We start from the raw sequence: 24,950 nt of genomic DNA, 5'->3' as shown, positions 1-24,950 counted from the left end.
AGTTTACTTTACTGTACTTTACTTATCTACTTAATTTGCTTTACTTTTCTTAGCTATTTGCTTTACTATACATTACTTAGCTATTTAATTTACTGTACTTTAGTTAGCTATTTACTTTACTTTAGTTTACTTTACTTTACAATGCTAATTACTTTATTTACCCACTATCTTACTTTACTTTGCCACTAACTTACTTTACTTTACTACTATCTTACTTTACTTAGCCACTACCTTACTTTACTTTACTTTACTACTATCTTACTTTACTTAGCCACTACCTTACTTTACTTTACTTTACTACTAACTTACTTTACTTAGCCACTAACTTATTTTTACTTAACTTTACTACTAACTTACTTTACTTTGCCACTAACTTACTTTACTTTACTACTAACTTACTTTACGTACAGTACAATAGGGTTGTAACATTCATTGCCATGGTTTCCCCAGGCAGCACTAACTCCAGGAACAGTAGCCATAGAGACGGGAGCGAGTCAGTGCAGCAGAAGACTAAGAAACAGCTGATGAAGGAGAAACTCAGAGAACAGATGATCAAAGCCAAGACCTTCACTATCAAAAGGTGGGATTGACTGGTTGAATGATTGATTGGTTGATTGATTGACTGATTAGTTGGTTGATTGGTTGATTGATTGACTGATTAGTTGGTTGGTTGTCTCTCCAGGACCATGGAGGTGTACCTGCCCATCCGTCAGTTCTTCTACAACCTGGTCCATCCAGAGTACAGCGCTGTAACAGACGTCTATGTTCTCATGTTCCTGGCCGACACCATCGACTTCATCATCATCGTCTTCGGCTTCTCTGCTTTTGGGGTACGTATGCTGGTCTCTTTTGGGCTACGTACACTACCGTTCAAAAGTTTGATGCCACTTAGAAATGTCTTGTTTTTTTTTGTCTATTAAAATAACATCAAATTGATCAGAAATACAGTGTAGACATTGTTAATGTTGTAAATGACTATTGTAGCTGGAAACGGCAGATTTTTTATGGAATATCTACATAGGCGTACAGAGGCCCATTATCAGCAACCATCACTCCTGTGTTCCAATGGCATGTTGTGTTAGCTAATCCAAGTTTTGGAGTATGTCTAGTCTCTGTTGGGGTATGTCTAGTCTAGTTTATTTAGGGGTATGTCTAGTCTAGTCTCTGTTGGGGTATGTCTAGTCTCTGTTGGGGTATGTCTAGTCTAGTCTCTGTTGGGGAATGTCTAGTCTCTGTTGGGGTATGTCTAGTCTAGTCTCTGTTGGGGTATGTCTAGTCTCTGTTGGGGTATGTCTAGTCTCTTTGGGGTATGTCTAGTCTCTTTGGGGTATGTCTAGTCTAGTCTCTGTTGGGGTATGTTTAGTCTCTGTTGGGGTATGTCTAGTCTCTGTTGGGGAATGTCTAGTCTCTGTTGGGGTATGTCTAGTCTCTGTTGGGGTATGTCTAGTCTAGTCTCTGTTGGGGTATGTTTAGTCTCTGTTGGGGTATGTCTAGTCTCTGTTGGGGAATGTCTAGTCTCTGTTGGGGAATGTCTAGTCTCTGTTGGGGAATGTCTAGTCTCTGTTGGGGTATGTCTAGTCTAGTCTCTCTTGGGGTATGTCTAGTCTAGTCTCTGTTGGGGAATGTCTAGTCTCTGTTGGGGTATGTCTAGTCTAGTCTCTGTTGGGGTATGTCTGGTCTCTGTTGGGGTATATCTAGTCTAGTCTCTGTTGGGGTTATGTCTGGTCTCTGTTGGGGTATATCTAGTCTAGTCTCTGTTGGGGTATGTCTGGTCTCTGTTGGGGTATATCTAGTCTGGTCTCTGTTGGGGAATGTCTAGTCTCTGTTGGGGAATGTCTAGTCTCTTTTAGGGTTATGTCTAGTCTATTTTGGGGTATGTCTAGTCTCCTGTTGGGGTATGTACTGTCCTCTAACTCTAACCCACTTACCTTATATTTTCTTATCTGTCAGAAACACTCCGCGGGAGCAGACATCACGTCGTCCCTGTCGGAGGACCAGGTTCCCGGAGCCTTCCTGGTGATGGTTCTGATCCAGTTTGGGACCATGGTGGTAGACCGGGCCCTGTACCTCAAGAAGACAGTGCTGGGGAAAGTCATCTTCCAGGTGGCCCTGGTGTTCGGGATACACTTCTGGATGTTCTTCATCCTACCGGGAGTCACTGAGAGGTTAATACTCACGTTATGGAGTTAATTAGTTAATTCATCTGATTTATTGGTTGATTTATTAATGAATTAGTTGTTGAATTAGTTAATTTTGTAAACATATCCAATTCTTTCAGTTCTCCCTAAGGGGGGGTAGGGGCCTCGTGATTGATTAAGGATGTATCATTAGTAGCAGTGTTTGTCATTAGTAACTGTGTTTATCATTAGTAACCTTGCTTAACAGTATTTATACCTCTGTCCACTTCGCAGGCGTTTCAATGAGAACACAGTAGCCAAGCTATGGTACTGTATCAAGTGTATCTACTTTGGACTGTCAGCCTATCAGATCCGCTGTGGCTACCCCACCAGAGTCCTGGGTAACTTCCTCACCAAGAGCTACAATTACGCCAACCTCTTCCTGTTTCAAGGGTGAGTTAGGACAAGGGGGTTCCCCAACTTTATTTTGGGGGCCACAGACCAACTACGCCAACCTCTTCCTGTTTCAAAGGTGAGTTAGGACAAGGGGGTTCCCCAACTGTATTTTGGGGGCCACAGACCTGAATTTGTGAAAGCAAATTCATCAGGGAACCCTCAAAATCAGAACACAACTCAGACTTTAGAATGCAATAAAAAAAAATAATAACATGCAAGGACTTTTACTATGACTACTGTAGAGCATGGCCGGACTGAGAATTTCTTGCGATGTAAAAGCTAATTTATAACTTAGAGAACTATTTATAACTTGTCAGAAATGTCCAGATCAACTAGGCCATTTCAGTTCTTTTTTTTTTTAAGCCGATAGATATTGTTTCAATGTTTGAGTCACTCAAATAGCAAATGAATACACATTAGACATGGCAAAATGTATATAGAATTGTAAGAAAATTTGTTTTAAAACTTCAAAATGTTCTCTGCGCCGTATGACAAAATGTGTAGAATTGGGGGAAATAAGCTTTAAACCTGCAAAATATTATCTCTGGCAACAAGAGAGGAGTGAACAGTTCCTGTCATGAACAGTGCTTGTACCCATAGAAATAGACGTGGTGTGGGATGGGGGGGTCGGGATGTTACCCAATGATGGAAAGGGGGGGCCTGAGTGAAAAAGTTTGGGAACCTCTGCTCTAAACTTGTTCCACAGACCCCCATTGGCCAAATTCATTCAATCTGTTGTAGCAGGGAACCTGGAACCTGGTCAGGTTCCCTGCATTACCTTCGCGAGGACCCAAGTTTGATAAACATTGAGTTAGGACACTGTAGGATGTAGTAGGACATTCAACATACAGTAGTATATCACTGTTGTACAGTGTTGTAAGTCTCAAATGACTCTCTATTCCCTTTATAGTGTGGCCCAGTGTTGTAGTACTTGAGTCCAGGAATCCGACTTGACTTGGACTCAAGTCACAATTATACTGTATATGAGAAATAGGCTGTGATTTTTGAGAGCCAGTGTCACAACACAGGTGTGTTTGTGTGCGTTCCACTTCCAGGTTCCGTTTGATCCCGTTCCTGACTGAGCTGCGTGCGGTGATGGACTGGGTCTGGACCGACACCTCCCTGTCCTTATCCTCCTGGATCTGCGTGGAAGACATCTACGCTCACATCTTCGTCCTCAAGTGCTGGAGGGAGTCAGAGAGAGTAGGTTGTGTATCCTTCTTGTTCATGTGTCTGTGGGACCAACAGGGTTCGAACACGAACTCTGCCCACTTGCGTCACGAGAATGTGTTAGCGTAGCCCACTCAGCTAAAGCTTAAGAAGGCCCACAGCCTTCTGTTTATTTTTTAAATATATATTTTTCCACAAGCTGCATTTGTGTTGCAAAGTGAGATTGAATTTAAACTTTAGCTCTGGGAGTTTAGACTTCAGGTCTTCAGGTCTAAGGCAAGATTACCCAGATAACCATGGACAGGAGAGGATACAATCCACTCATCATGGATGCGTCCCAAATGGCACCATATTCCCTATATAGTGCACTACTTTAGACCAGGACCCATTGGCACCATATTGCATATGGACTATTTGGGCCCTGGTCACTTTATAGGAACAAGGGTGCCATTTCAGAGGTACCCTCAGTCCATAACTATAGTCCTCCTCTCCTCTCCAGTGGTATCCTCAGTCCATAACTATAGTCCTCCTCTCCTCTCCAGTGGTATCCTCAGTCCATAACTATAGTCCTCTCCTCTCCAGTGGTACCCTCAGTCCATAACTATAGTCCTCCTCTCCTCTCCTCTCCAGTGGTATCCTCAGTCCATAACTATAGTCCTCCTCTCCCCCCTCCCCTCCAGAGATACCCCCAGCCGCGGGGCCAAGCGAAGAAGCCGGTGGTGAAGTATGGGATGGGAGGGATGATCGTCATGCTTCTGATCTGTATCATCTGGTTCCCTCTACTCTTCATGTCTCTGGTCAAATCTGTGGTGGGGGTGGTCAACAGACCACTGGACGTCTCTTTCTCCATCACCCTGGCCGGGTTCCAGGTACTGTAACAGAACTAAGGCTCTACTACTGATAGGTCCATCGGTTGATCGGGTTCGAGATTAATCCGTCCGTCCGTCTGTCCATCAGTCAGACAGACAGTCCAGTCTATTAGGACATTAGTTGTGCCTTATGGGTACATTGCAATTGACCCAACCTGTTTGGTGACCTGCTGTTCTGTAGATTACATCCTATATTGTGTTTCCCCAGCCCATAGAGATAGTTAGAGAATTCATCTTTGTAGCTGTGCCATTGTGGCGTTTGTGACAGCACCCACGATTGAATCAACCTCCATTGTGAAGTAGTCAATTTACTTATTATTATTATTATTCTTGTAAGTGTAAAGCTAATATTGGTGATTTATAGCCACCTGTCCATGCTAAAACAGTTCAGAGATAAGTCCTCTAACTAAGTCCATCTTTTCCAGCCCATCTTCACAATGAGTGCTCAGCAGAACCAGCTCAGAGAAGTCTCCAGCCATGAATTCCATGGCACCTTCATGAGGTCATACCTCAGCGACCCTGTAAGTTCACGGTTACAAGTATTTTATGCGACCACTATGTGTGTTGTCTCACTGGGTTGGTGGGCCGAGCGTAGGGTAAATCTCCATTGTTCTCGTCCCTCCCCTCCTCTGTACAGGTAGCGATGCAGTGGTTGGAATCCTACGTGCCAGAGGATCTAACCATCGCTGAGTTGGAGGGCAGCTCTAACAGTCTGTGGACCATCAGTCCTCCCAGTAGAACAAACATCATGAAGATGCTTAGCTCCAAAGAACAGTTCCCCATCACTGTAGCTTGGTCTATCCAGCGGTAAGAACAGTCCCCCATCACTGTAGCTTGGTCTATCCAACGGTAACAGTTCCCCATCACTGTAGCTTGGTCTATCCAGCGGTAAGAACAGTCCCCCATCACTGTAGCTTGGTCTATCCAGCGGTAACAGTCCCCCATCACTGTAGCTTGGTCTATCCAGCGGTAAGAACAGTTCCCCCATCACTGTAGCTTGGTCTATCCAACGGTAACAGTTCCCCCATCACTGTAGCTTGGTCTATCCAACGGTAACAGTTCCCCATCACTGTAGCTTGGTCTATCCAACGGTAACAGTTCCCCATCACTGTAGCTTGGTCTATCCAACGGTAACAGTCCCCCATCACTGTAGCTTGGTCTATACAGCGGTAACAGTTCCCCATCACTGTAGCTTGGTCTGTCCAACAGTAAGAACAGTCCCCCATCACTGTAGCTTGGTCTATCCAGCGGTAAGAACAGTCCCCCATCACTGTAGCTTGGTCTATCCAGCGGTAACAGTTCCCCATCACTGTTGCTTGGTCTATCCAGCGGTAAGAACAGTTCCCCCATCACTGTAGCTTGGTCTATCCAACGGTAACAGTTCCCCATCACTGTAGCTTGGTCTATCCAGCGGTAACAGTCCCCCATCACTGTAGCTTGGTCTATCCAGCGGTAACAGTCCCCCATCACTGTAGCTTGGTCTATCCAGCGGTAAGAACAGTTCCCCATCACTGTAGCTTGGTCTATACAGTGGTAAGAACAGTTCCCCATCACTGTAGCTTGGTCTATCCAACGGTAACAGTTCCCCATCACTGTAGCTTGGTCTATCCAACGGTAAGAACAGTCCCCCATCACTGTAGCTTGGTCTATCCAGCAGTAAGAACAGTCCCCCATCACTGTAGCTTGGTCTGTCCAGTGGTAACAGTTCCCCATCACTGTAGCTTGGTCTGTCCAGCGGTAACAGTCCCCCATCACTGTAGCTTGGTCTATCCAGCAGTAAGAACAGTCCCCCATCACTGTAGCTTGGTCTGTCCAGTGGTAACAGTTCCCCATCACTGTAGCTTGGTCTGTCCAGCGGTAACAGTCCCCCATCACTGTAGCTTGGTCTATCCAATGGTAACAGTTCCCCATCACTGTAGCTTGGTCTATACAGCGGTAAGAACAGTCCCCCATCACTGTAGCTTGGTCTATGCAGCGGTAACAGTTCCCCATCACTGTAGCTTGGTCTATACAGCGGTAACAGTTCCCCATCACTGTAGCTTGGTCTATCCAGCGGTAAGAACAGTTCCCCCATCACTGTAGCTTGGTCTATCCAGCAGTAAGAACAGTTCCCCCATCACTGTAGCTTGGTCTATCCAACGGTAACAGTTCCCCATCACTGTAGCTTGGTCTATCCAATGGTAACAGTTCCCCATCACTGTAGCTTGGTCTATCCAGCGGTAAGAACAGTCCCCATCACTGTAGCTTGGTCTATCCAGTGGTAAGAACAGTCCCCCATCACTGTAGCTTGGTCTATCCAGCGGTAACAGTTCCCCATCACTGTAGCTTGGTCTATCCAACGGTAAGAACAGTCCCCCATCACTGTAGCTTGGTCTATCCAGCAGTAAGAACAGTCCCCCATCACTGTAGCTTGGTCTATCCAGCAGTAAGAACAGTCCCCCATCACTGTAAAGTAGAGTAGTGTAGTGTAGAGTAGTGTAGTGTAGAGATTAAAGGATATGTATTATCTATCTATAATCCATACAGATTATGTTAATCACAAAAATGTGTCATATTCCATTTATTTTATAATCTGATAAACCTTTTTGATATTATAAGAGATTATCTTATCATTTTGATTAGGAACCTGACTGGGAGTGAAGGCAGAGTTTGAGTTAACCCTAGATTATAGATGTCCTGTATCGTCTGAAACAGGAACCTGACTCTGGGAGTGAAACAGAGTTTGAGTTAATATGGGACGGTAGCGTCCCACCTGGCCAACATCCGGTGAAATTGCAGAGCGCGAAATTCAAACTACAGTATTATAAATATTTAACTTTCATAAAATCACAAGTGTAATACATCAAAATAAAGCTTAACTTCTTGTTAATCCAGCCGTGGTGTCAGATTTCAAAAAGGCTTTACGGCGAAAGCAAACCATGCGATTATCTGAGGACAGCGCCCCGAACACAAACACATGAAAAACATATTTCAACCAGGCAGGTGCGACACGAAAGTCAGAAATAGCGATTTAAAAAATGCCTTGCCTTTAATGATCTTCTGTTGGAACTCCAAAAGATCCCAGTTACATCACAAATGGTCCTTTTGTTCGATAATGTCCTTCTTTATATCCATAAAAACTCAGTTTAGCTGGCGCGCTTCAGTCAACAATCCACCCAGTTTCCCTCCATCAAAATGCATACAAAATGAATCCCAAACGTTACCAATACATTTTCCAAACAAGTCAAACAACGTTTATAATCAAACCTTAGGTACCCTAATACGCAAATAAACAACACAATTTAAGACGGAGAATCGTTATTGTCTTTACCGGAGAAAAATACCAAAGAACGCACTCTCTTCCACGCGCTTGGAAACACTACAGCCAAAATGGGAGCCACCTACAAAAACGACAATTTCTGGCTCATTTTTCCAAAACCAGCCTGAAACTCTTTCTGAAGACTGTTGACATCTAGTGGAAGCCCTAGGAACTGCAATCTGGGAGGACTTGGCCTTATAATTAAAGTGATAGCCATTGAAAATAGAGGTAGGCTGAAATCATTTTTTTTGGGATGGTTTGTCCTAGAGGTTTCGCCTGCCATATCAATTCTGTTATACTCACAGACATAATTTAAACAGTTTTAGAAAGTGTTTTCTATCCAAATCTACCAAATATATGCATATCCTAGCTTCTGGGCCTGAGTAACAGGCAGTTTACTTTGGGAACGCTTTTCATCCGCATGTCAAAATACTGCCCCCTACCCAAGAGAGGTTAACCCTAGGTTATAGATGTCCTGCATCGTCTGAAACAGGAACCTGAGTCTGGGAGTGAAGGCAGAGTTTTAGTTAAAGCTGTAATCATTAATGGGGAAACTGCCACGTCCGTTTGTGTTATTACAACGACAAAGAAGTTCCTTCAAACAACAAACAGTTTTATTTTCCCACGGGCATCATTGGACATCGTTGGACAGCATTGGACATCGTTGGACAGCATTGGACATCGTTGGACAGCATTGGACATCGTTGGACATCGTTGGACAGCGTTGGACAGCGTTGGACAGCATTGCACAGCATGGGACAGCATTGCGCATTATTGGACATCATTGGACAGCATTGCACATCATTGCACGCGCGATAGAACAGCAGAGTAGAATGCAAATACATTCGGACCTTCTGATTGGTCCCAGAAACCGATGGGTGATTGCCGGTCTCACGGTAATTGACAGTTAATTACATAAACACATTTAGCATCTCCTGGCTTCCACGCATAGCCTACAAGCCACTGATGAAGACCTTTGGAACATCTACATTTGAAAAAGTATAATAAATCCATGTAATATAGCCTACACCTTCACAATAAATAAATGATTTATTTTGGACAAGTCAAAAGACCATAAAAATAAAGAGTCGCACACTCTATATATAAACTCCCGGTAATTTATTGTTGTAACGTGTATGCTGGGACTTGGGAAGCAAGTACAGGAAGTGAATAATTTTATAAATAAACTAGCATGGAACAAAAGAAGAAACACAGGTAGCGTACAGACATGAAACTGTCACGACTTCCGTCGAAATTCGCTCCTCTCCTTGTTCGTTCGGCGGTCGACGTCACCGGCTTTCTAGCCATCGCCGCTCCACCTTTTCATTGTTCCATTTGTTTTGTCTTGTTCCCTGCACACCTGGTTTACATTCCATAATCACACTGCATGTATTTATTCCTTTATTCTGGCCGAGGCGCAGGAGCCTGACAAGACAGGAAGTCTCTCCAGCGCCTCGACCAGCACAACCGGGGTTACATCTACCCGTTCCTCCTGGATCCAGTCCCAGTGGGATGCATCTCTCCCTTCCCAGGGAGTATGATGGGATGGCAGCACGGGTGCCAGGAGTTCCTGTTACAGCTGGACCTATATTTGGCCACCGTTCACCCAGCTCCCTTGGGAAGGGAGAGGGTGTCCACCCTCGTCTCATGCCTCTCGGGGAGAGCTCTGGAGTAGGCAAACGCCGTGTGGAGAGGAGACGCAGCGTTGGACCACTTCGAGGAACGGCTCTTCCACTTCAGGCAGGGGACGAGGAGCGCCCAGGAGTTTGCCCTGGAATTCCGGACCTTAGCCGCCAGAGCAGGATGGAACGACAGGGCCCTTATAGACCACTACCGATGCGCGAGGACGTCTGACGAGAGTTGGCCTGCAGGGATGCCACCATCACTTTTGACCAACTTGTGGATCTTTCCATCCAGTTGGATAACCTGCTGGTCACCCGCGGACGTCCAGAGAGGGCTCTGTCGGTTCCATCTTCCAGCAACCCCACTCCGGTGCCCATGGAGCTGGGAGGGGCTGCGCTTAGGGAGGCTGGAGGAGGGGCCGTCACGTGCACCATCTGTGGCCGCAGAGGGCACACTGCCGGTCGGTGCCAGGTTGGTCCCTCTGGGGGTCGAGGCAGCAGGCAGGGCACTCTGGTGTCACCCCAGGTGAGTCTGCACCACTCTCATCCAGAGTCCTCTGTTGTCCACCTGTTTGTACCTGTTTGTTTTCCTGAGTTTTCCCTGCATTCCCAGCATAAGGTGCTCGTCGATTCAGGCGCGGCTGGGAATTTTATCGACAGAGCGTTCACCCTTAGTTTAGGAACCCCATTATTCCTGTGGTTAGACCTTTCCCGGTACACGCTCTGGATAGTCGACCATTAGGGTCCGGGCTTATCAGGGAAGCCACCATCTCCCTGGCCATGGTGACGCGGGGGGGTCACAAGGAGAGAATCAGTCTCTTCCTCATTGACTCTCCTGCGTTTCCTGTGGTACTAGGACTTCCCTGGTTAGCTCATCATGACCCCACCATTTCATGGCAACAAAGGGCTCTCATGGGGTGGTCGCGAAGGTGTGTAGGGGTTTCCGTTGGTGCTACTATGGTGGAAAGTCAAGACCAGGTCTCCACCGTGCGCATCCCCCCCAGAATATGCCGATTTGGCTCTCACCTTCTGTAAAAAGAAGGCGACTCAAATACCACCCCATCAACGGGGGGATTGTGCGATAAATCTCCTGGCAGACACTGCGCTTCCCAGGAGTCATGTGTATCCCCTGTCGCAAGCGGAGACGGCGGCTATGGAGACATATGTCTCTGAATCCCTGCATCAGGGGTACATTCGGTCCTCCACTTCACCCGCCTCCTCAAGTTTCTTTTTTGTGAAGAAGAAGGATGGAGGTCTGCGCTCGTGCATTGACTATCGAGGTCTCAATCAAATCACGGTGAGGTACAATTACCGCTACCTCTCATTGCTACGGCGATTGAGTCAATGCACGGGGCGCGCTCCTTCACTAAACTGGATCTCAGGAGCGCATACAACCTGGTGCGTATCCGGGAGGGAGACGAGTGGAAGACGGCGTTTTGTACCACCTCAGGGCATTATGAGTACCTCGTCATGCCGTACGGGTTGATGAATGCTCCATCAGTCTTCCAATCCTTTGTAGACAAAATTTTCAGGGACCTGCACGGGCAGGGTGTAGTGGTGTATATCGATGACATTCTGATATACTCCGCTATACACTCCGAGCATGTGTCCTTGGTGCGCAGGGTTCTTGGAAGACTGTTGGAGCATGACCTGTACGTCAAGGCTGAGAAATGCCTGTTCTTTCAGCAGGCCGTCTCCTTCCTAGGGTATCGCATTTCCACATCAGGGGTGGAGATGGAGAGGGCCCCATTGCTGCCGTGCGTAATTGGCCGACTCCCACCATGGTAAAGGAGGTGCAGCGGTTTTTAGTGTTTGCCAATTACTACCTGAGATTTATCCGGGGTTTTGGCCAGGTGGCTGCTCCCATTACCTCACTGCTGAAGGGGGGTCCTGTACGTCTGCAGTGATCGGTTGAGGCGGACAGGGCTTTTGGGCACCTAAGAGCTCTGTTTACCTCGGCTCCCGTGCTGGCCCATCTGGATCCCTCTTTGGCGTTCATAGTGGAGGTGGACGCGTCCGAGGCTGGGATAGGAGCCATGCTTTCTCAGCACTCGGGGCACGCCACCGAAGCTCCGCCCCTGTGCTTTCTACTCGAAGAAGCTCAGCCCCGACGGAGCGGAACTATGATGTCGGGGACCGGGAGTTGTTGGCTGTGGTGAAAGCTTTGAAGGCATGGAGACATTGGCCTGAGGGGGATAAACACCCTTTCCTCATCTGGACTGACCACCGCAACCTGGAGGACATCCGGGCAGCGAGGAGACTGAATCCTCGTCAGGCAAGGTGGGCCATGTTCTTTACCCGTTTTGTGTTTACCCTGTCCTACAGACCAGGTTCCCAGAATATGAAGGCAGACGCACTGTCCCGGCTGTATGACACAGAGGAGCGGCCCATGGATCAGACTCCCATACTCCCGGCCTCCTGCCTGGTGGCGCCGGTTGTGTGGGAGCTGGACGCGGACATTGAGCAGGTGTTGTGTACAGAGCCCGCTCCCCTCCAGTGTCCCGTCGGGCGTCTGTACGTTCTGTCTGCCATCCGTGACAAGTTGATCTATTGGGCCCACACGTCACCCTCCTCTGGTCATCCCGGGAATGGTCGGATCGTGCGCTGTCTGACTGGGAAGTACTGGTGGCCCACCTTGGCAAAGGATGTGAGGGTTTATGTTTCCTCCTGCTCGGTGTGTGCCCAGTGTAAGGCTCCTAGACACCTGCCCAGAGGTAAGCTACATCCCTTACCCGTTCCACAACAACCTTGGTCACACCTGTCGGTGGATTTTCTGACCAATCTTCCTCCCTCACAGGGAAACACCACAATCCTGGTCGTTGTGGATCGTTTCTCTAAGTCCTGTTGTCTCCTCCCTCTGCCCGGTCTCCCTACGACCCTACAAACTGAGGAGGCCCTGTTTACAAACGTCTTCCGGCACTATGGGGTGCCTGAGGATATAGTGTCTGATCGGGGTCCCCAGTTCACTTCGAGAGCCTGGAGGGCGTTCATTGAACGTCTGGGGGTCTCAATCAGCCTCACCTCAGGTTTTCACCCTGAGAGTAACGGGCAGGTGGAGAGAGTGAACCAGGATGTGGGCAGGTTTCTGTGGTCTTATTGCCAGGACCGGCCGGGGGAGTGGGAGGTGTTCGTGCCTTGGGCCGACATGGCGCAGAACTCGCTCCGCCACTCCTCCACTAACCTCTCCCCCTTTTCAGTGCGTGTTGGGGTACCAGCCAGTTCTCCTGCGGTGGACGACTGGTTCAGGCGCGCGGAGGAGACATGGGAAGCCGTCACCTCAGTGAGGCCCCGATGTTCGCACCTGGCTCTTGACCCGAAACCTGCCCCTCTGCCTGCCCTGCCGGAAGCTGGGCCCGCGGTCCTGAGGAGAGTGAACGAGGTGTGTTACAGGTTACAGCTTCCCCCCGATTACCGTATTATCCCCTCGTTCCATGTGTCTCTCCTCAGGCCGGTGGTGGTTGGTCCGCTCCAGGAATCGGGAGGTTCCTACGCCCGGTTCCGGTTCCTCCGCCTGGACATCGAGGTGGCCCCGGCATACTCTGTTCGTTCCATCCTGGATTCGAGGCGTCGGGCGAGGGGCCTTCAGGGGGGCCTTCAGTACCTCGTGGAGTGGGAGGGGTATGGTTCGGAGGAGAGGTGCTGGGTTCCGGTGGCCGATGTGTCGGATGTGTTGGACCCTGAACTGCTGCGGGAGATCTACCATCGCCGGCCGGATCACCCTGCGCCTCGCCCTCCGGGTCGTCCCCAAGGCCGTTATCGGCGCGCCGCTGGAGCCGCGCGTCAAGCGGGGGGTACTGTCGCTTGACGCTTTCGGCTCCTCTCCTTGTTTGGGCGGCATTCGGCGGTTGACGTCACCGGCTTTCTAGCCATCGCCGCTCCACCTTTTCATTGTTCCATTTGATTTGTCTTGTTCCCTGCACACCTGGTTTACATTCCCTAATCACACTGCATGTATTTATTCCTCTGTTCCTCCCATGTCTTTGTGTGGAATTGTTGTGTTACGTGTTTAGTGTGATGCTCTAGACTGGTTTTCCCTCCGGGTATCGTATTTTGACCCGTTGTATATATTTGTCATACATTTGTAAGTGTTTTCGCACTTGTTTACTTTTACCTGTGGCTGGAGGTTTTTGGACGCAGTTGCGTCTGTCTTTTATGTCTCTGCCAAATAAAGTGTGCCTGATCACAACTCACTGCTCTTCTGCACCTGACTTCGTACCAGTAGCACACAACCTTGACAAGCACAGGTACAGAAACAATAACACCTAGGGAAAGAACCAAAGGGAGTGACATATATATATAGGGATGGTAATCAGGCAGAAAGCACCAATGGGAGTGACATATATAGGGAAGGTAATCGGGCAGGTGATTGAGTCCAGGTGAGTCTGATGAGGAGCTGATGCGTGTAATGATGGTGACAGGTGTGCATAGTAATGAGCAGCCTGACGACCTTGAGCACTGGAGAGGGAGTATACGTGACAGTACCCCCTCCCTGACGTGCGGCTCCAACCGTAGGACGTTGACCAGAGGAACGGTCCCGAGGACCGAGGCTGGTCGCTTCAGCTGAGGCGCGGGAACCTGTCGAGCCGGCCGAGGCGCGGGAACCTGTCGAGCCGGGGAGTCTGACGAGCCGGCCGAGGCGCGGGAGCCTGACGAGCCGGTCCGTGGCGCGGGAGCCTGACGAGCCGGTCCGTGGCGCGGGAGCCTGACGAGCCGGTCCGTGACGCTGGAGCCTGACGAGCCGGGCCGAGGCGCGGGAGCCTGACGAGCCGGGCCGAGGCGCGGGAGCCTGACGAGCCGGGCCGAGGCGCGGGAGCCTGACGAACCGGGCCGAGGCTGCGGGAGCCTGACGAACAGGCCGAGGCTGCGGGAGCCTGACGAACCGGCCGAGATGCGGGAGCCTGATGAGTAGTCTAGTTCAGAAGAACAGATGCTCTGAGTTGTCCTTATTTTAGGCCCTGATCTGGCTATGCCATATGGCTGTGAGCAACACATTCATTTAGCAGACAAGATTTGCTTAGAATTCTGTGGCATTATTTTATAGTATGAAGAATACAATTGACCATAGCTGAATAAAATCTAAAACGATTTGAGGGATTGCACACATGTGGCTATAGTGTGTTGAGTGGTTAACAAAGAAACAGGTCCTCCTATATGCTTAATTTAGTTATTTATGTAACTTTAGTTGTGATACAAATGTTGGGCTATATGTTTTATACATTCTAAGGCTGCATGATGCGACTCTAATGATGATTTGAAAAAAGCCGCTCTCTTTTGTTTTCTTTGCGCTGGCTGTACACACTTCATCAGTCTCTCATACACAATTTGACAAGCACTTGATAATGCCTCGAATTTTCCAGTGGCATCCCCTTTGTGTGGCCGTAATGCCCCCTAAAACAATTAATGTCTTATGCGGACAGTGGCCGTTGTGCCCTTGGGCTGAATATAATAATTATAATTCCCTTCTCCCAGCTGAGTGCTCCGAAGCACCTCTTATTCACATGGCTCTCTGTCACGTGATTGGCTCTTTCTCACAGGCTACAAGTGAAGACAGACACATCGGAGACTCAACTGTGCCCGTCCTTATCCAATTCCGAGGCGCATAGTAAAGATATTATAAGAACTGGTCCACAAGATGAGTAGGCCTACTGAACAGCAAAAGCACTAGCCTATGGCAATCTACTATCCCCCATAATACAAAAGTTGACCTGATCTATTCTGTGCAAGAAATAAATATTCCAAACATAGTCTGGACAGTTGGGGGATGCGATAGATCCCAAATTAATACAACCACTAGCATCAAAAACCTTTTTTAAATAATGAGGCTGATGCAATAGATCAGAACGTTTTGGCTTAAAATGTTGATAAACTATTAGGCTATTTCTTCACATTATAAACGCAGAAATGCACAAACGCCAGTTGGCTATAAGCGCGAATGTTCCATTAGCGGGAAAACACCATTATCAAAAGTGACGGGCAAATAGTGATTATGCATGTAATGCTTTTACTATAAAGGTGCATTTTAATGGTGAAAATTATATTCCTCCAAACTTGAAACTCAAGCGCTTCGTATGTATGCCAGTTAGGCTCTACACCCCTTGTAAAGCAGATTAATGTTCTTCATTTTAAGAAGTTATCTGGCCACTTTAGTTGTGATACAAACCTTATCAAAACATATAGGCCTATGGGCTAGGCTACATGAGGTGTGTGACTATGATTTGAAAAAGTAAAAAAAAGGCATTGTTTCTTTCATTAGGTTGGGCATCATTCACAAGTGATAATATAAAATTCACAAGTGATAGGCACTTGTCACCCATCAAACTATTCTTGAATTAATCTTGTCTTTACATATACTAAATAATATATGTGTGAAATTTGTTTTGATTTCGAATGGACCATTATCATGCACCTGTCTCAAAACAAGGACTTAATTAGCAAATGGAGGATGCTTTTCCTGTGGTTCATGTTCACATACCTGATGTGCGTGTGTTCTTCAGCTTTTGTCATTTTCATGCCAGCCAGGTAGGCTATACTCCTGTTGTAAAGAGAAGCAATGTGCTTAATATTAGGAAAGTTGAGAAATATAAATAAATATAGTAGACCTAGCCTTTAGAAAGCTGATGGGATCCTCCTCGTTTTAATAGAAGCCATCACTCTGTTTTCTTATGCAATTGCATAGCCTATAGAAATGTTGCGCAACATGAGCTCATGGGCTCTCATGAAGTGTTTGATTAGATATTTGATGACATTTGCATTGATGTCAGAGTGATTAGAGGGACAATAGAGTGCTGAGTACCAGACAGTTAACAAGTTTGGTAGGATACTAATGACCATCAGCAGCATCAGAGCTTGGAGGCTGTCATGACTTGTGACTGCTGGTGTGTCAGTAATATGGTCACTTGGAGAAACCTAATTACCGTGACTAAACAGTCAAGTGGAATTTGATTGGTCACCGCCCTAGTTGGGCCATAGCCAGGATACACGTGGGTGATGCAGCGCTTTTGAAGTACGTAATTGGTTTTGATACTCTGATTGGTTAGAGACAATCCAATCACTGATGACTTTGTTTTCACCACAAACGACGTCGCCACAAACGACTTTCCTCATATAATATTTATATTTAATTTTATGACTTATCAGATAATCCCTATCATTGTGTCGCTGAGCTGTCATAGTGCTGCTGCAAATGTATGTTTTCCCAGGGGTGTTGTCAGTCATAATGTAAGTAACGTAAGTAACCTCATTTATGTTCCTATGAATGTCTCTATCAATCAGACAGCAGTAATCATGTGACTATGAAACTAGTAGGAAGTCCGCTGTGGGCAGTTCACCTGACCCTATCAGCTCAAATATAAATATCACTGTCATGTCTACCTCTGATAAGCCTCCCAGTAAACCAATAAAAACAATTATGCTGCCCAGAAAGTGTGCTAAAAAATAGCCCACATTAACATATGTAACCTAAGGAACAAGGTTCAAGAAAGCGCTAACTTGCTAGAAACAGAAAGCATTCATATACTAGCAATCTCTGAAACTCACTTAGATGATACCTTTGATGATACAGGGATAGTAATATATGGTTATAACATCTACAGAAGAGACAGGAATGCCAATGGGGGAGGTGTTGCTGTTTATATTCAGAGTCATATTCCTTTAAAGCTTAGAGAGTATCTCATGTCAAATACTGTTGAAGCAATATGGCTACAGTTCACCTGCCTCACCTAAAGCCCATTCTGGTGGGAAGCTGCTATAGACCACCAAGTGCTAACAGTCAGTATCTGGATAATATGTGTGAAATCCTTGATAATGTCTGTGATGTCAACAGAGGTATATTTTCTGGGTGACCTAAATATTGACTGGCTTTCATCATCCACTCAAGAAAAAGCTTAAAAACTGTAACTAGTTCCTGAAACCTGGTTCGGGTTATCAGTCAACCAACCAGGGTATTTACAAACAGCACAAGAATGAAATCATCCATATGTATTGATCATATCTTTACTAATGCTGCAGAAATCTGCTCTAAAGCTGCATCCACGTCCATCGAATGTAGTGATCACAATATAGTAGCCATATCCAGGAAAACCAAAGTTCTGGCTGAGCCTAATATAATGTATAAGAGGTTTTGTAGTGTTTCCTATGTTTGGGATGTAAAGAATAATTGCTGATCTAGTCCAACAGGCCCTAGTTTTGTCAGACCTAGACTACTGTCCAATCATATGGGGCGGCAGCGTAGAGCGTTGGACTAGTAACCCAAAGGTTGCAAGATCGAATCCCTGAGCTGACAAGGTACAAAATCTGTCGTTCTGCCCCTGAACAAGGCAGTTAACCCACTGTTCCAAGGCCATCATTGAAAATAAGAATTTGTTCTTTACTGACTTGCCTAGTTAAATAAAGGTAAAATAAAAAATAAATATAGTCAAGTGCCACAAAGAGGGACATAGGTCAATTTCAGTTGGCCCAGAGCAGCAAGGCTGGTCCCTAAATGTATATGGAGAACTAACATCAGGATCCATAATAAACCCCAGAAAGAGTAGCTGTTGCCTCGGCAGGAACTAATGGGGATCCATAATAAACCCCAGGAAGAGTAGCCGCTGCCTTGGCAGGAACTAATGGGGATCCATAATAAACCCCCAGGAAGAGTAGATGCTGCCTTGGCAGGAACTAATGGGGATCCATAATAAATACAAATACAAATTATGGCCAAGTCAGACTATGTATGCAGCGAATGATCAGGCAAAGGTTATAGATGTTCTGTATTGTCTGAAACAGGAACCAGACTCTGGGAGCGAAGGCTGAGTTTGCTACGGGGAAGAAGGTCATGTTTCTGGATGATAACACCAAGCTGGAGCTATTCCTACTGCTCAATGGGACCAGAAAAGACGGAGTGTGAGTGTACTTTTAATTAATGTATTTGTCAACTAACTATTTTTAATTGTTTTTAAATCAAACTACTTTTATTTTAAAAACTAATCTGAAATATTAGTGACTGTATTCCCTTCCCAGATGTTAATAACAGCCTATTCCTCTGTTGCCAGGGTGATAAAACATGGCTTCCCTCGGTATCTCCGAGCCCCTACTAACTCTGAGGCCAAACCCATAGAACAGCTGAGTGGAGGTAAAGCAGCATTTAAACATCTCAATACACTTTACACAAATATACAATAAAATACATTCAAAAAATAAGACATTAGTCTATCTTTATATCTGACTTTCATGATGGCGATGTTATGTTGTTAGTTGTCAATCATCTTGTCTTATCGTGTTAATTGCTTGTTGTCAATAGTGTTATTGTGTAGGGCTTGAATCAATCCGTATCGTGGAAGTTCTGCGCTATAGTGCGATTGAAATTTAAAGGCAATGTTCCCGCGTTTGTGGAGACTGCATTCATGGCAAACGCTCGATCGGAAATTACCTTTAAATTTAAATTTGCGCTATAGAATCGAGCTGTGTTTGTTGTCAACCATGTTATTTTGAAGCCAAAAGGCACCTTTCCACATTGTGTGGACTACAGTTATGTCTTGTAGAGGTGTTTATGAACATTAAACACACAATGGTATTATATTCCGTTCTATTCGTTTCCATTCTATTCTATTCCTCCAGAGGAACTATTCATCACTTTGGCTTTGGAGCGTTTCCATAACGACTCAGCAGAGGTCCAGGAGTGGTGGATCGTGAACCAGACTAGTCCGGGAAAGATCAACGTTCGTAGCCCCAAGAATCTGTACAACGCTGGACTGGAGCTCTATGTCTTCAGCGACCAGGTCAGCCCTCCTAGTCTGGGCTTCCTGGCTGGATACGGGTGAGTAGACCAAACATAGCATAGCATCACATGAAATCACACCCAACACACATGTGAAATCTCTACCCTGGCAGTGTTTGCTAGCTAGCCCATCGTTTTCTCATCAGCCCAACATTTTTGTTTTAACACTTTTGGTAAAGAAAGTGTCATAATATCAGATATGGTCAGAGTACCATAGAATAATAAAACCAATAGCCTGTGGTATGAGACAAGGGTGCCCCCTATCTCCACTTCTTTTCACACTTAGTAATTATTTTGCTTTACAGAACGACTGAATGCACCCATTCTGGTAACCTGATAGCACATTCCTGTCTGGTAACCTGATAGCACATACCTGTCTGGTAACCTGATAGCACATACCTGTCTGGTAACCTGATAGCACATTCCTGTCTGGTAACCTGATAGCAGATATCGGTCTGGTAACATTTGCATTTACATTTACGTCATTTAGCAGACGCTCTTATCCAGAGCGACTTACAAATTGGTGCATTCACCTTATGATATCCAGTGGAACAACCACTTTACAATAGTACATCTATATATTTTTTGGGGGGTGGGGGGTGTTAGAAGGATTACTATATCCTATCCCAGGTATTCCTTAAAGAGATGGGGTTTCAGGTGTCTACGGAAGGTGGTGATTGACTCCGCTGTCCTGGCGTCGTGAGGGAGCTTGTTCCCTGAATTGACATAATAAACTACCAGGTCACTGTCTGGCAGCACCTGAACTAGGATGTGGCCTGTGCTGTGACCTAACTGCCTTATGAATGACACCAGTGGTAGTCCACTATTTTGAGCTGAAAGTCATCGTTTTAGTCAAAGTATGATATATTTGGGCTTGAAGTAACAAATCCGAACTGCCCACAAATCAGTGTCAATGTCGTGTCTTTTCCTATGAGATGATACAATTATTTTAAGCCTACGTTTCATATTTGAATGTTAGCCTGATTGTTTTCTAATAATTAACCTGCAAAGTTCTTACACTTAGCGACTGAGCCAAACAGCCTTTCAAAATCCACTTAATCCTGCTTTATACAGCTATTCACCCCATATCATATATCTATCTAACTATCTATCTATCTATCTATCTAACTATCTATCTATAGATCTGTATATCTATATCTCTATCTATAGATCAAAAAATCGATCTATAGATCTGTATATCTATCTATTTATAGATCTGTATATCTGTCTATATATAGATCTCTCTATATCTCTATCTATCTCTCTATTGTATCTATCTATCTATCTATAGATCTGTATATCTATATCTCTATCTATAGATCTATCTATCTATCTGTCTATATATAGATCTCTCTATATCTCTATCTCTCTATTGTATCTATCTATCTATCTATTTTTTTCTGATTGTAGCTTATCCGTCTATCCATTTGTGCAATGCCCCATGGCTATGGTGAGTGTAGGGTAGCCAGTTGCAACATCAAAGACCGGGGTGAGTTGCCTTCCCGACATCTCCCTCCTCATGTTTACCATCAGTGGACGATTTTCCTCAGCTCTCAGCTTGGAAGAGTCGGACGAAACTGTTCGCGCGTCAGTCTGCAATGAACATTTCACCCAAGAGTCCTTTTTTTCAAATTACTTGCCGGTGGCGATGGGCTTTCAAATGAGGCTTTGACTCAATGAAGATGCGTTCCAACCATCTACCCGGATGGCATCCGTAAGTAAAGAGAACTTCTAAGCTAGCTAGTTAGCTGATCAAATGTCAATTTTAAACTTGCTTCTTGTAGCTAGCCAGGTAGAGACGTCAAGTGTTCAGCCTGCTGCACAATCACTTTAGTCTAGAGGGCCAGGTTAAATTGTGCTTAGGAGCATTTTTTTACTCTCTCAATGGTTAAAGTAGGGATAAATATATGTCATTGTTGTCAAAATGTGTTAGTGTGCTACATTTACTATCATCATATATTAAAATATTGAATTACTTTGACATACTGTATTTAATTATGTTATAGCTATTATGCGAATTTCCCTGGTGGACAGAACGTGTTACTACATTACAAATACTAACGTTTTCACGACACGTTTACATCACCTCAGATCGGTGATGTTAGTATTAAAGTTTATAGTCATCACGATCTCAAAAAATCGATTGCTTAAAATAGATCAATATCTTTGGTTTAGTACCAGTGTTTTTGTCTACTACGCGCCTGTCCGTAGTGGGACTTATAAAGCAGCTGTTATTTTCAGACAACGGTGACTAGTAAAAATGGCGCCGGAGCAGAAGGCAGATGGTTTTTATGTGCCCCTAACCGATTGTAATTTTTTGTTTGTTTATCTGCGTTGTTTGTAACTTGTTTTTAAAATTATTTTTGTACATAATGTTGCCGCTACCGTCTCTTATGACTGAAAATAACTTCTAGATATCAGGACTGCGATTACTCACCACGGACAAGCAAAACACTTTTTCTTCTTTCACAACTCTGACGAGCCCGAGGCGGAGGATATACGGCTCCCTCTGGAACAGGCCCAGACCCCAGTGATCTGCGTGAAGAGGAGGTAGGGAAAGAGAGGCCAGAGGGCGGGCTGCCTTCTCAGAAGTCGGAGGCGATCGAATACACCCCCACTCCCCTCAGTTCTGCTAGCAAAAATACAATCTTTGGACAATAAAATGGACGAGTTATTGTGAAGATGAAACTACCAACGGGACATTAAAAACTGTAACGTCTTATGCTTCAAGGAGTCCTGGCTGAACATCGACAATATCATTATACAGCTGGCTGGTTATACGATGTACCGGCAGGATAGAACACCGGCATCTTGTAAGACAAGGGGTGGCGGTCTATGTATTTTTGTAAACAGCAGACTTCTAAGGAAGTCTTGAGCTATGGCTCGCCTAAGGTAGAGTTTCTCATGAGAAGCTGCAGACCACATTACCTACCGAGAGCGTTTTCATCTATATTCATTGTAGCTGTTTACATACCACCACAGTCAGAGGCTGGCACTAAGACAGCATTGAATGAGCTGTATTCCGCCATAAGCAAACAAGAAAACGTTCACCCAGATGCGGCGCTCCTAGTATACGGGGACTTTAATGCAGGGAAACTTAAATCAGTTTTACCAAATTTCTGTGCAACCAGAGGGAAAATAACTCTGGACCACCTATGCTCCACACACAGAGATGCATACAAAGCTCTCCCTCGCCCTCCATTTGGCAAATCTGACCATAATTCTATCCTCCTGATTCCTGCTTACAAGCAAAAATTAAAGCAGGAAGCACCAGTGACTAGATCAATAAAAAAGTGGTCAGATGAAGCAGATGCTAAGCTACAGGACTGTTTTGCTAGCACAGACTGGAATATTTTCCCGGATTCCTCCAATGGCATTGAGGAGTACACCACATCTGTCATTGGCTTCATCATATTAACTTCTGACAGAGATGGCTGCCTCGCTTTGCGTTCTCAGGAAACTATGCAGTATTTAGTTTTTTTTATGTATTGTTTCTTACATTGTTACCCCAGGAAATCTTAAGTTTTATTACATACAGCTGGGAGGAACTATTGGATATAAGAGCAACGTCAACTTACCAACATTACGACCAGGAATACGACTTTCTCAAAGCAGATCCTCTGTTTGGTCTACCACCCAGGACAATGGATCGGATCCCAGCCGGCAACCCAAAACAACGACGCCGCAGAAGGGGCACAAGAAGCGGTCTTCTGGTCAGGCGCCGTAGACGGGCACATCGCGCACCACTCTCGAGTATACTACTCGCCAATGTCCAGTCTCTTGACAACAAGGTAGATGAAATTCGAGCAAGAGTTGCCTTCCAGAGAGACATCAGAGACTGTAACATTCTTTATTTCACGGAAATGTGGCTCATTCGAGACATGCTATCGGAGTCGGTACAGCCACCTGGTTTCTTCACGCATCGCGCCGACAGAAAAAAACATCTCTCTGGTAAGAAGAAGGGCGGGGGTGTATGCCTTATGATTAATGAGATGTGGTGTGATCATAACAACATACAGGAACTCAAGTCCTTTTGCTCACCTGACCTAGAATTCCTTACAATCAAATGTCGACCGCATTATCTACCAAGAGAATTCTCTTCGATTATAATCACAGCCATATATATCCCCCCCAAGCAGACACATCGATGGCCGTGAATGAACTTCATTGGACTCTATGTAAACTAGAAACCACATATCCTGAGGCTGCATTCATTGTAGCTGGGGATTTTAACAAGGCTAATCTGAAAACAAGACTCTCTAAACGTTATCAGCATATCGAATGCGCTACCCGGGTGGAAAAAATCCTGGACCATTGTTACTCTAACCCTCCTTTTGGAAAATCTGACCAAGACTCCATTTTGTTGCTCCCAGCCTATAGACAGAAACTAAAACAGGAAATTCCCGTGCTCAGGTCTGTTCAACGCTGATCCGATCAATCTGATTCCACGCTTCAAGATTGCTTCGAACACGTGGACTGGGATATGTTCCGCATAGCGTCGGATAATAACATTGATGAATACGCTGATTCGGTGAGTGAGTTTATTAGCAAGTGCATCGGTGATGTTGTACCCACAGCAACTATTAAAACCTTCCCCAATCAGAAACCGTGGATTGATGGCAGCATTCGTGCAAAACTGAAAGTGCGAACCACTGCTTTTAATCAGGGTAAGGCGACCGGAAACATGACCGAATACAAACGGTGTAGCTATTCCCTCCGCAAGGCAATCAAACAAGCTAAGCGTCAGTATAGAGACAAAGTAGAGTCGCAATTCAACGTCGAAGACACGACAGGTATGTGGCAGGGTCTACAGTCAATCACAGACTACAAAAAGAAATCCAGCCCCGTCGCGGACCACAATGTCCTGCTCCCAGACAAACTAAACAACTTGTTTGCTTGCTTTGAGGACAATACAGTGCCAACGACACGGCCCGCTACCATAACCTGCGGGCTCTCCTTCACCGCAGCCAACGTGAGTAAAGCATTTAAACGTGTTAACCCTCAAAGTTCCCAAGAAAGCTAAGGTAACTGAGCTAAATGACTATCGCCCCGTAGCACTCACCTCCGTCATCATGAAGTGCTTTGAGAGACTAGTCAAGGATCATATCACCTCCACCCTACCTGACACCCTAGACCCACTTCAATTTGCTTACCGCCCCAATAGGTCCACGTACGACGCAATCGCAATCACACTGCACACTGCCCTAACCCATCTGGACAAGAGGAATACCTATGTAAGAATGCTGTTCATCGACTACAGCTCAGCATTTAACAACATAGTGCCCTCCAAACTCATCATTAAGCTCGAGACCCTGGGTCTCGACCCCTGCCCTGTGCAACTGGGTCCTGGACTTCCTGATGAGCCGCCCCAGGTGGTGAGGGTAGGAAACAATATCTCCACCCCGCTGATCCTCAACACTGGGGCCCCACAAGGATGCGTTCTCAGCCCTCTCCTGTACTCCCAGTTCACCCATGACTGCGTGGCCATGCACGCCTCCAACTCAATCATCAAGTTTGCAGACGATACTACAGTGATAGGCTTGATTACCAACAACGACGAGACAGCCTACAGGGAGGAGGTGAGGGCACTCGGAGTGTGGTGTCAGGAAAATAACCTCACACTCAGCGTCAACAAAACAAAGGAGATGATTGTGGACTTCA

At 45.8% G+C, this 24,950-nt stretch overlaps 1 protein-coding gene across 1 annotated transcript in view; it reads left to right on the top strand.

The window, feature by feature from the left end:
- Positions 1-24,950, top strand: part of LOC115156484 (piezo-type mechanosensitive ion channel component 2-like) — a 215,456-nt gene that overhangs the window by 179,339 nt on the left and 11,167 nt on the right. Inside the window, exons 44-54 of the mRNA XM_029703905.1 lie at positions 451-580; positions 683-830; positions 1,951-2,165; positions 2,412-2,570; positions 3,629-3,776; positions 4,424-4,612; positions 5,038-5,133; positions 5,250-5,419; positions 18,299-18,415; positions 18,565-18,644; positions 19,130-19,328. Of these exons, the coding sequence (XP_029559765.1) occupies positions 451-580; positions 683-830; positions 1,951-2,165; positions 2,412-2,570; positions 3,629-3,776; positions 4,424-4,612; positions 5,038-5,133; positions 5,250-5,419; positions 18,299-18,415; positions 18,565-18,644; positions 19,130-19,328 (1,651 nt within the window). The remainder of the gene's footprint in view (positions 1-450; positions 581-682; positions 831-1,950; positions 2,166-2,411; positions 2,571-3,628; positions 3,777-4,423; positions 4,613-5,037; positions 5,134-5,249; positions 5,420-18,298; positions 18,416-18,564; positions 18,645-19,129; positions 19,329-24,950) is intronic.

The sequence above is a fragment of the Salmo trutta genome, chromosome 21, assembly GCF_901001165.1.
Source record: "Salmo trutta chromosome 21, fSalTru1.1, whole genome shotgun sequence".
NCBI lineage: Eukaryota > Metazoa > Chordata > Actinopteri > Salmoniformes > Salmonidae > Salmo > Salmo trutta.
This window is presented reverse-complemented; position numbering and strand designations above follow the sequence as displayed.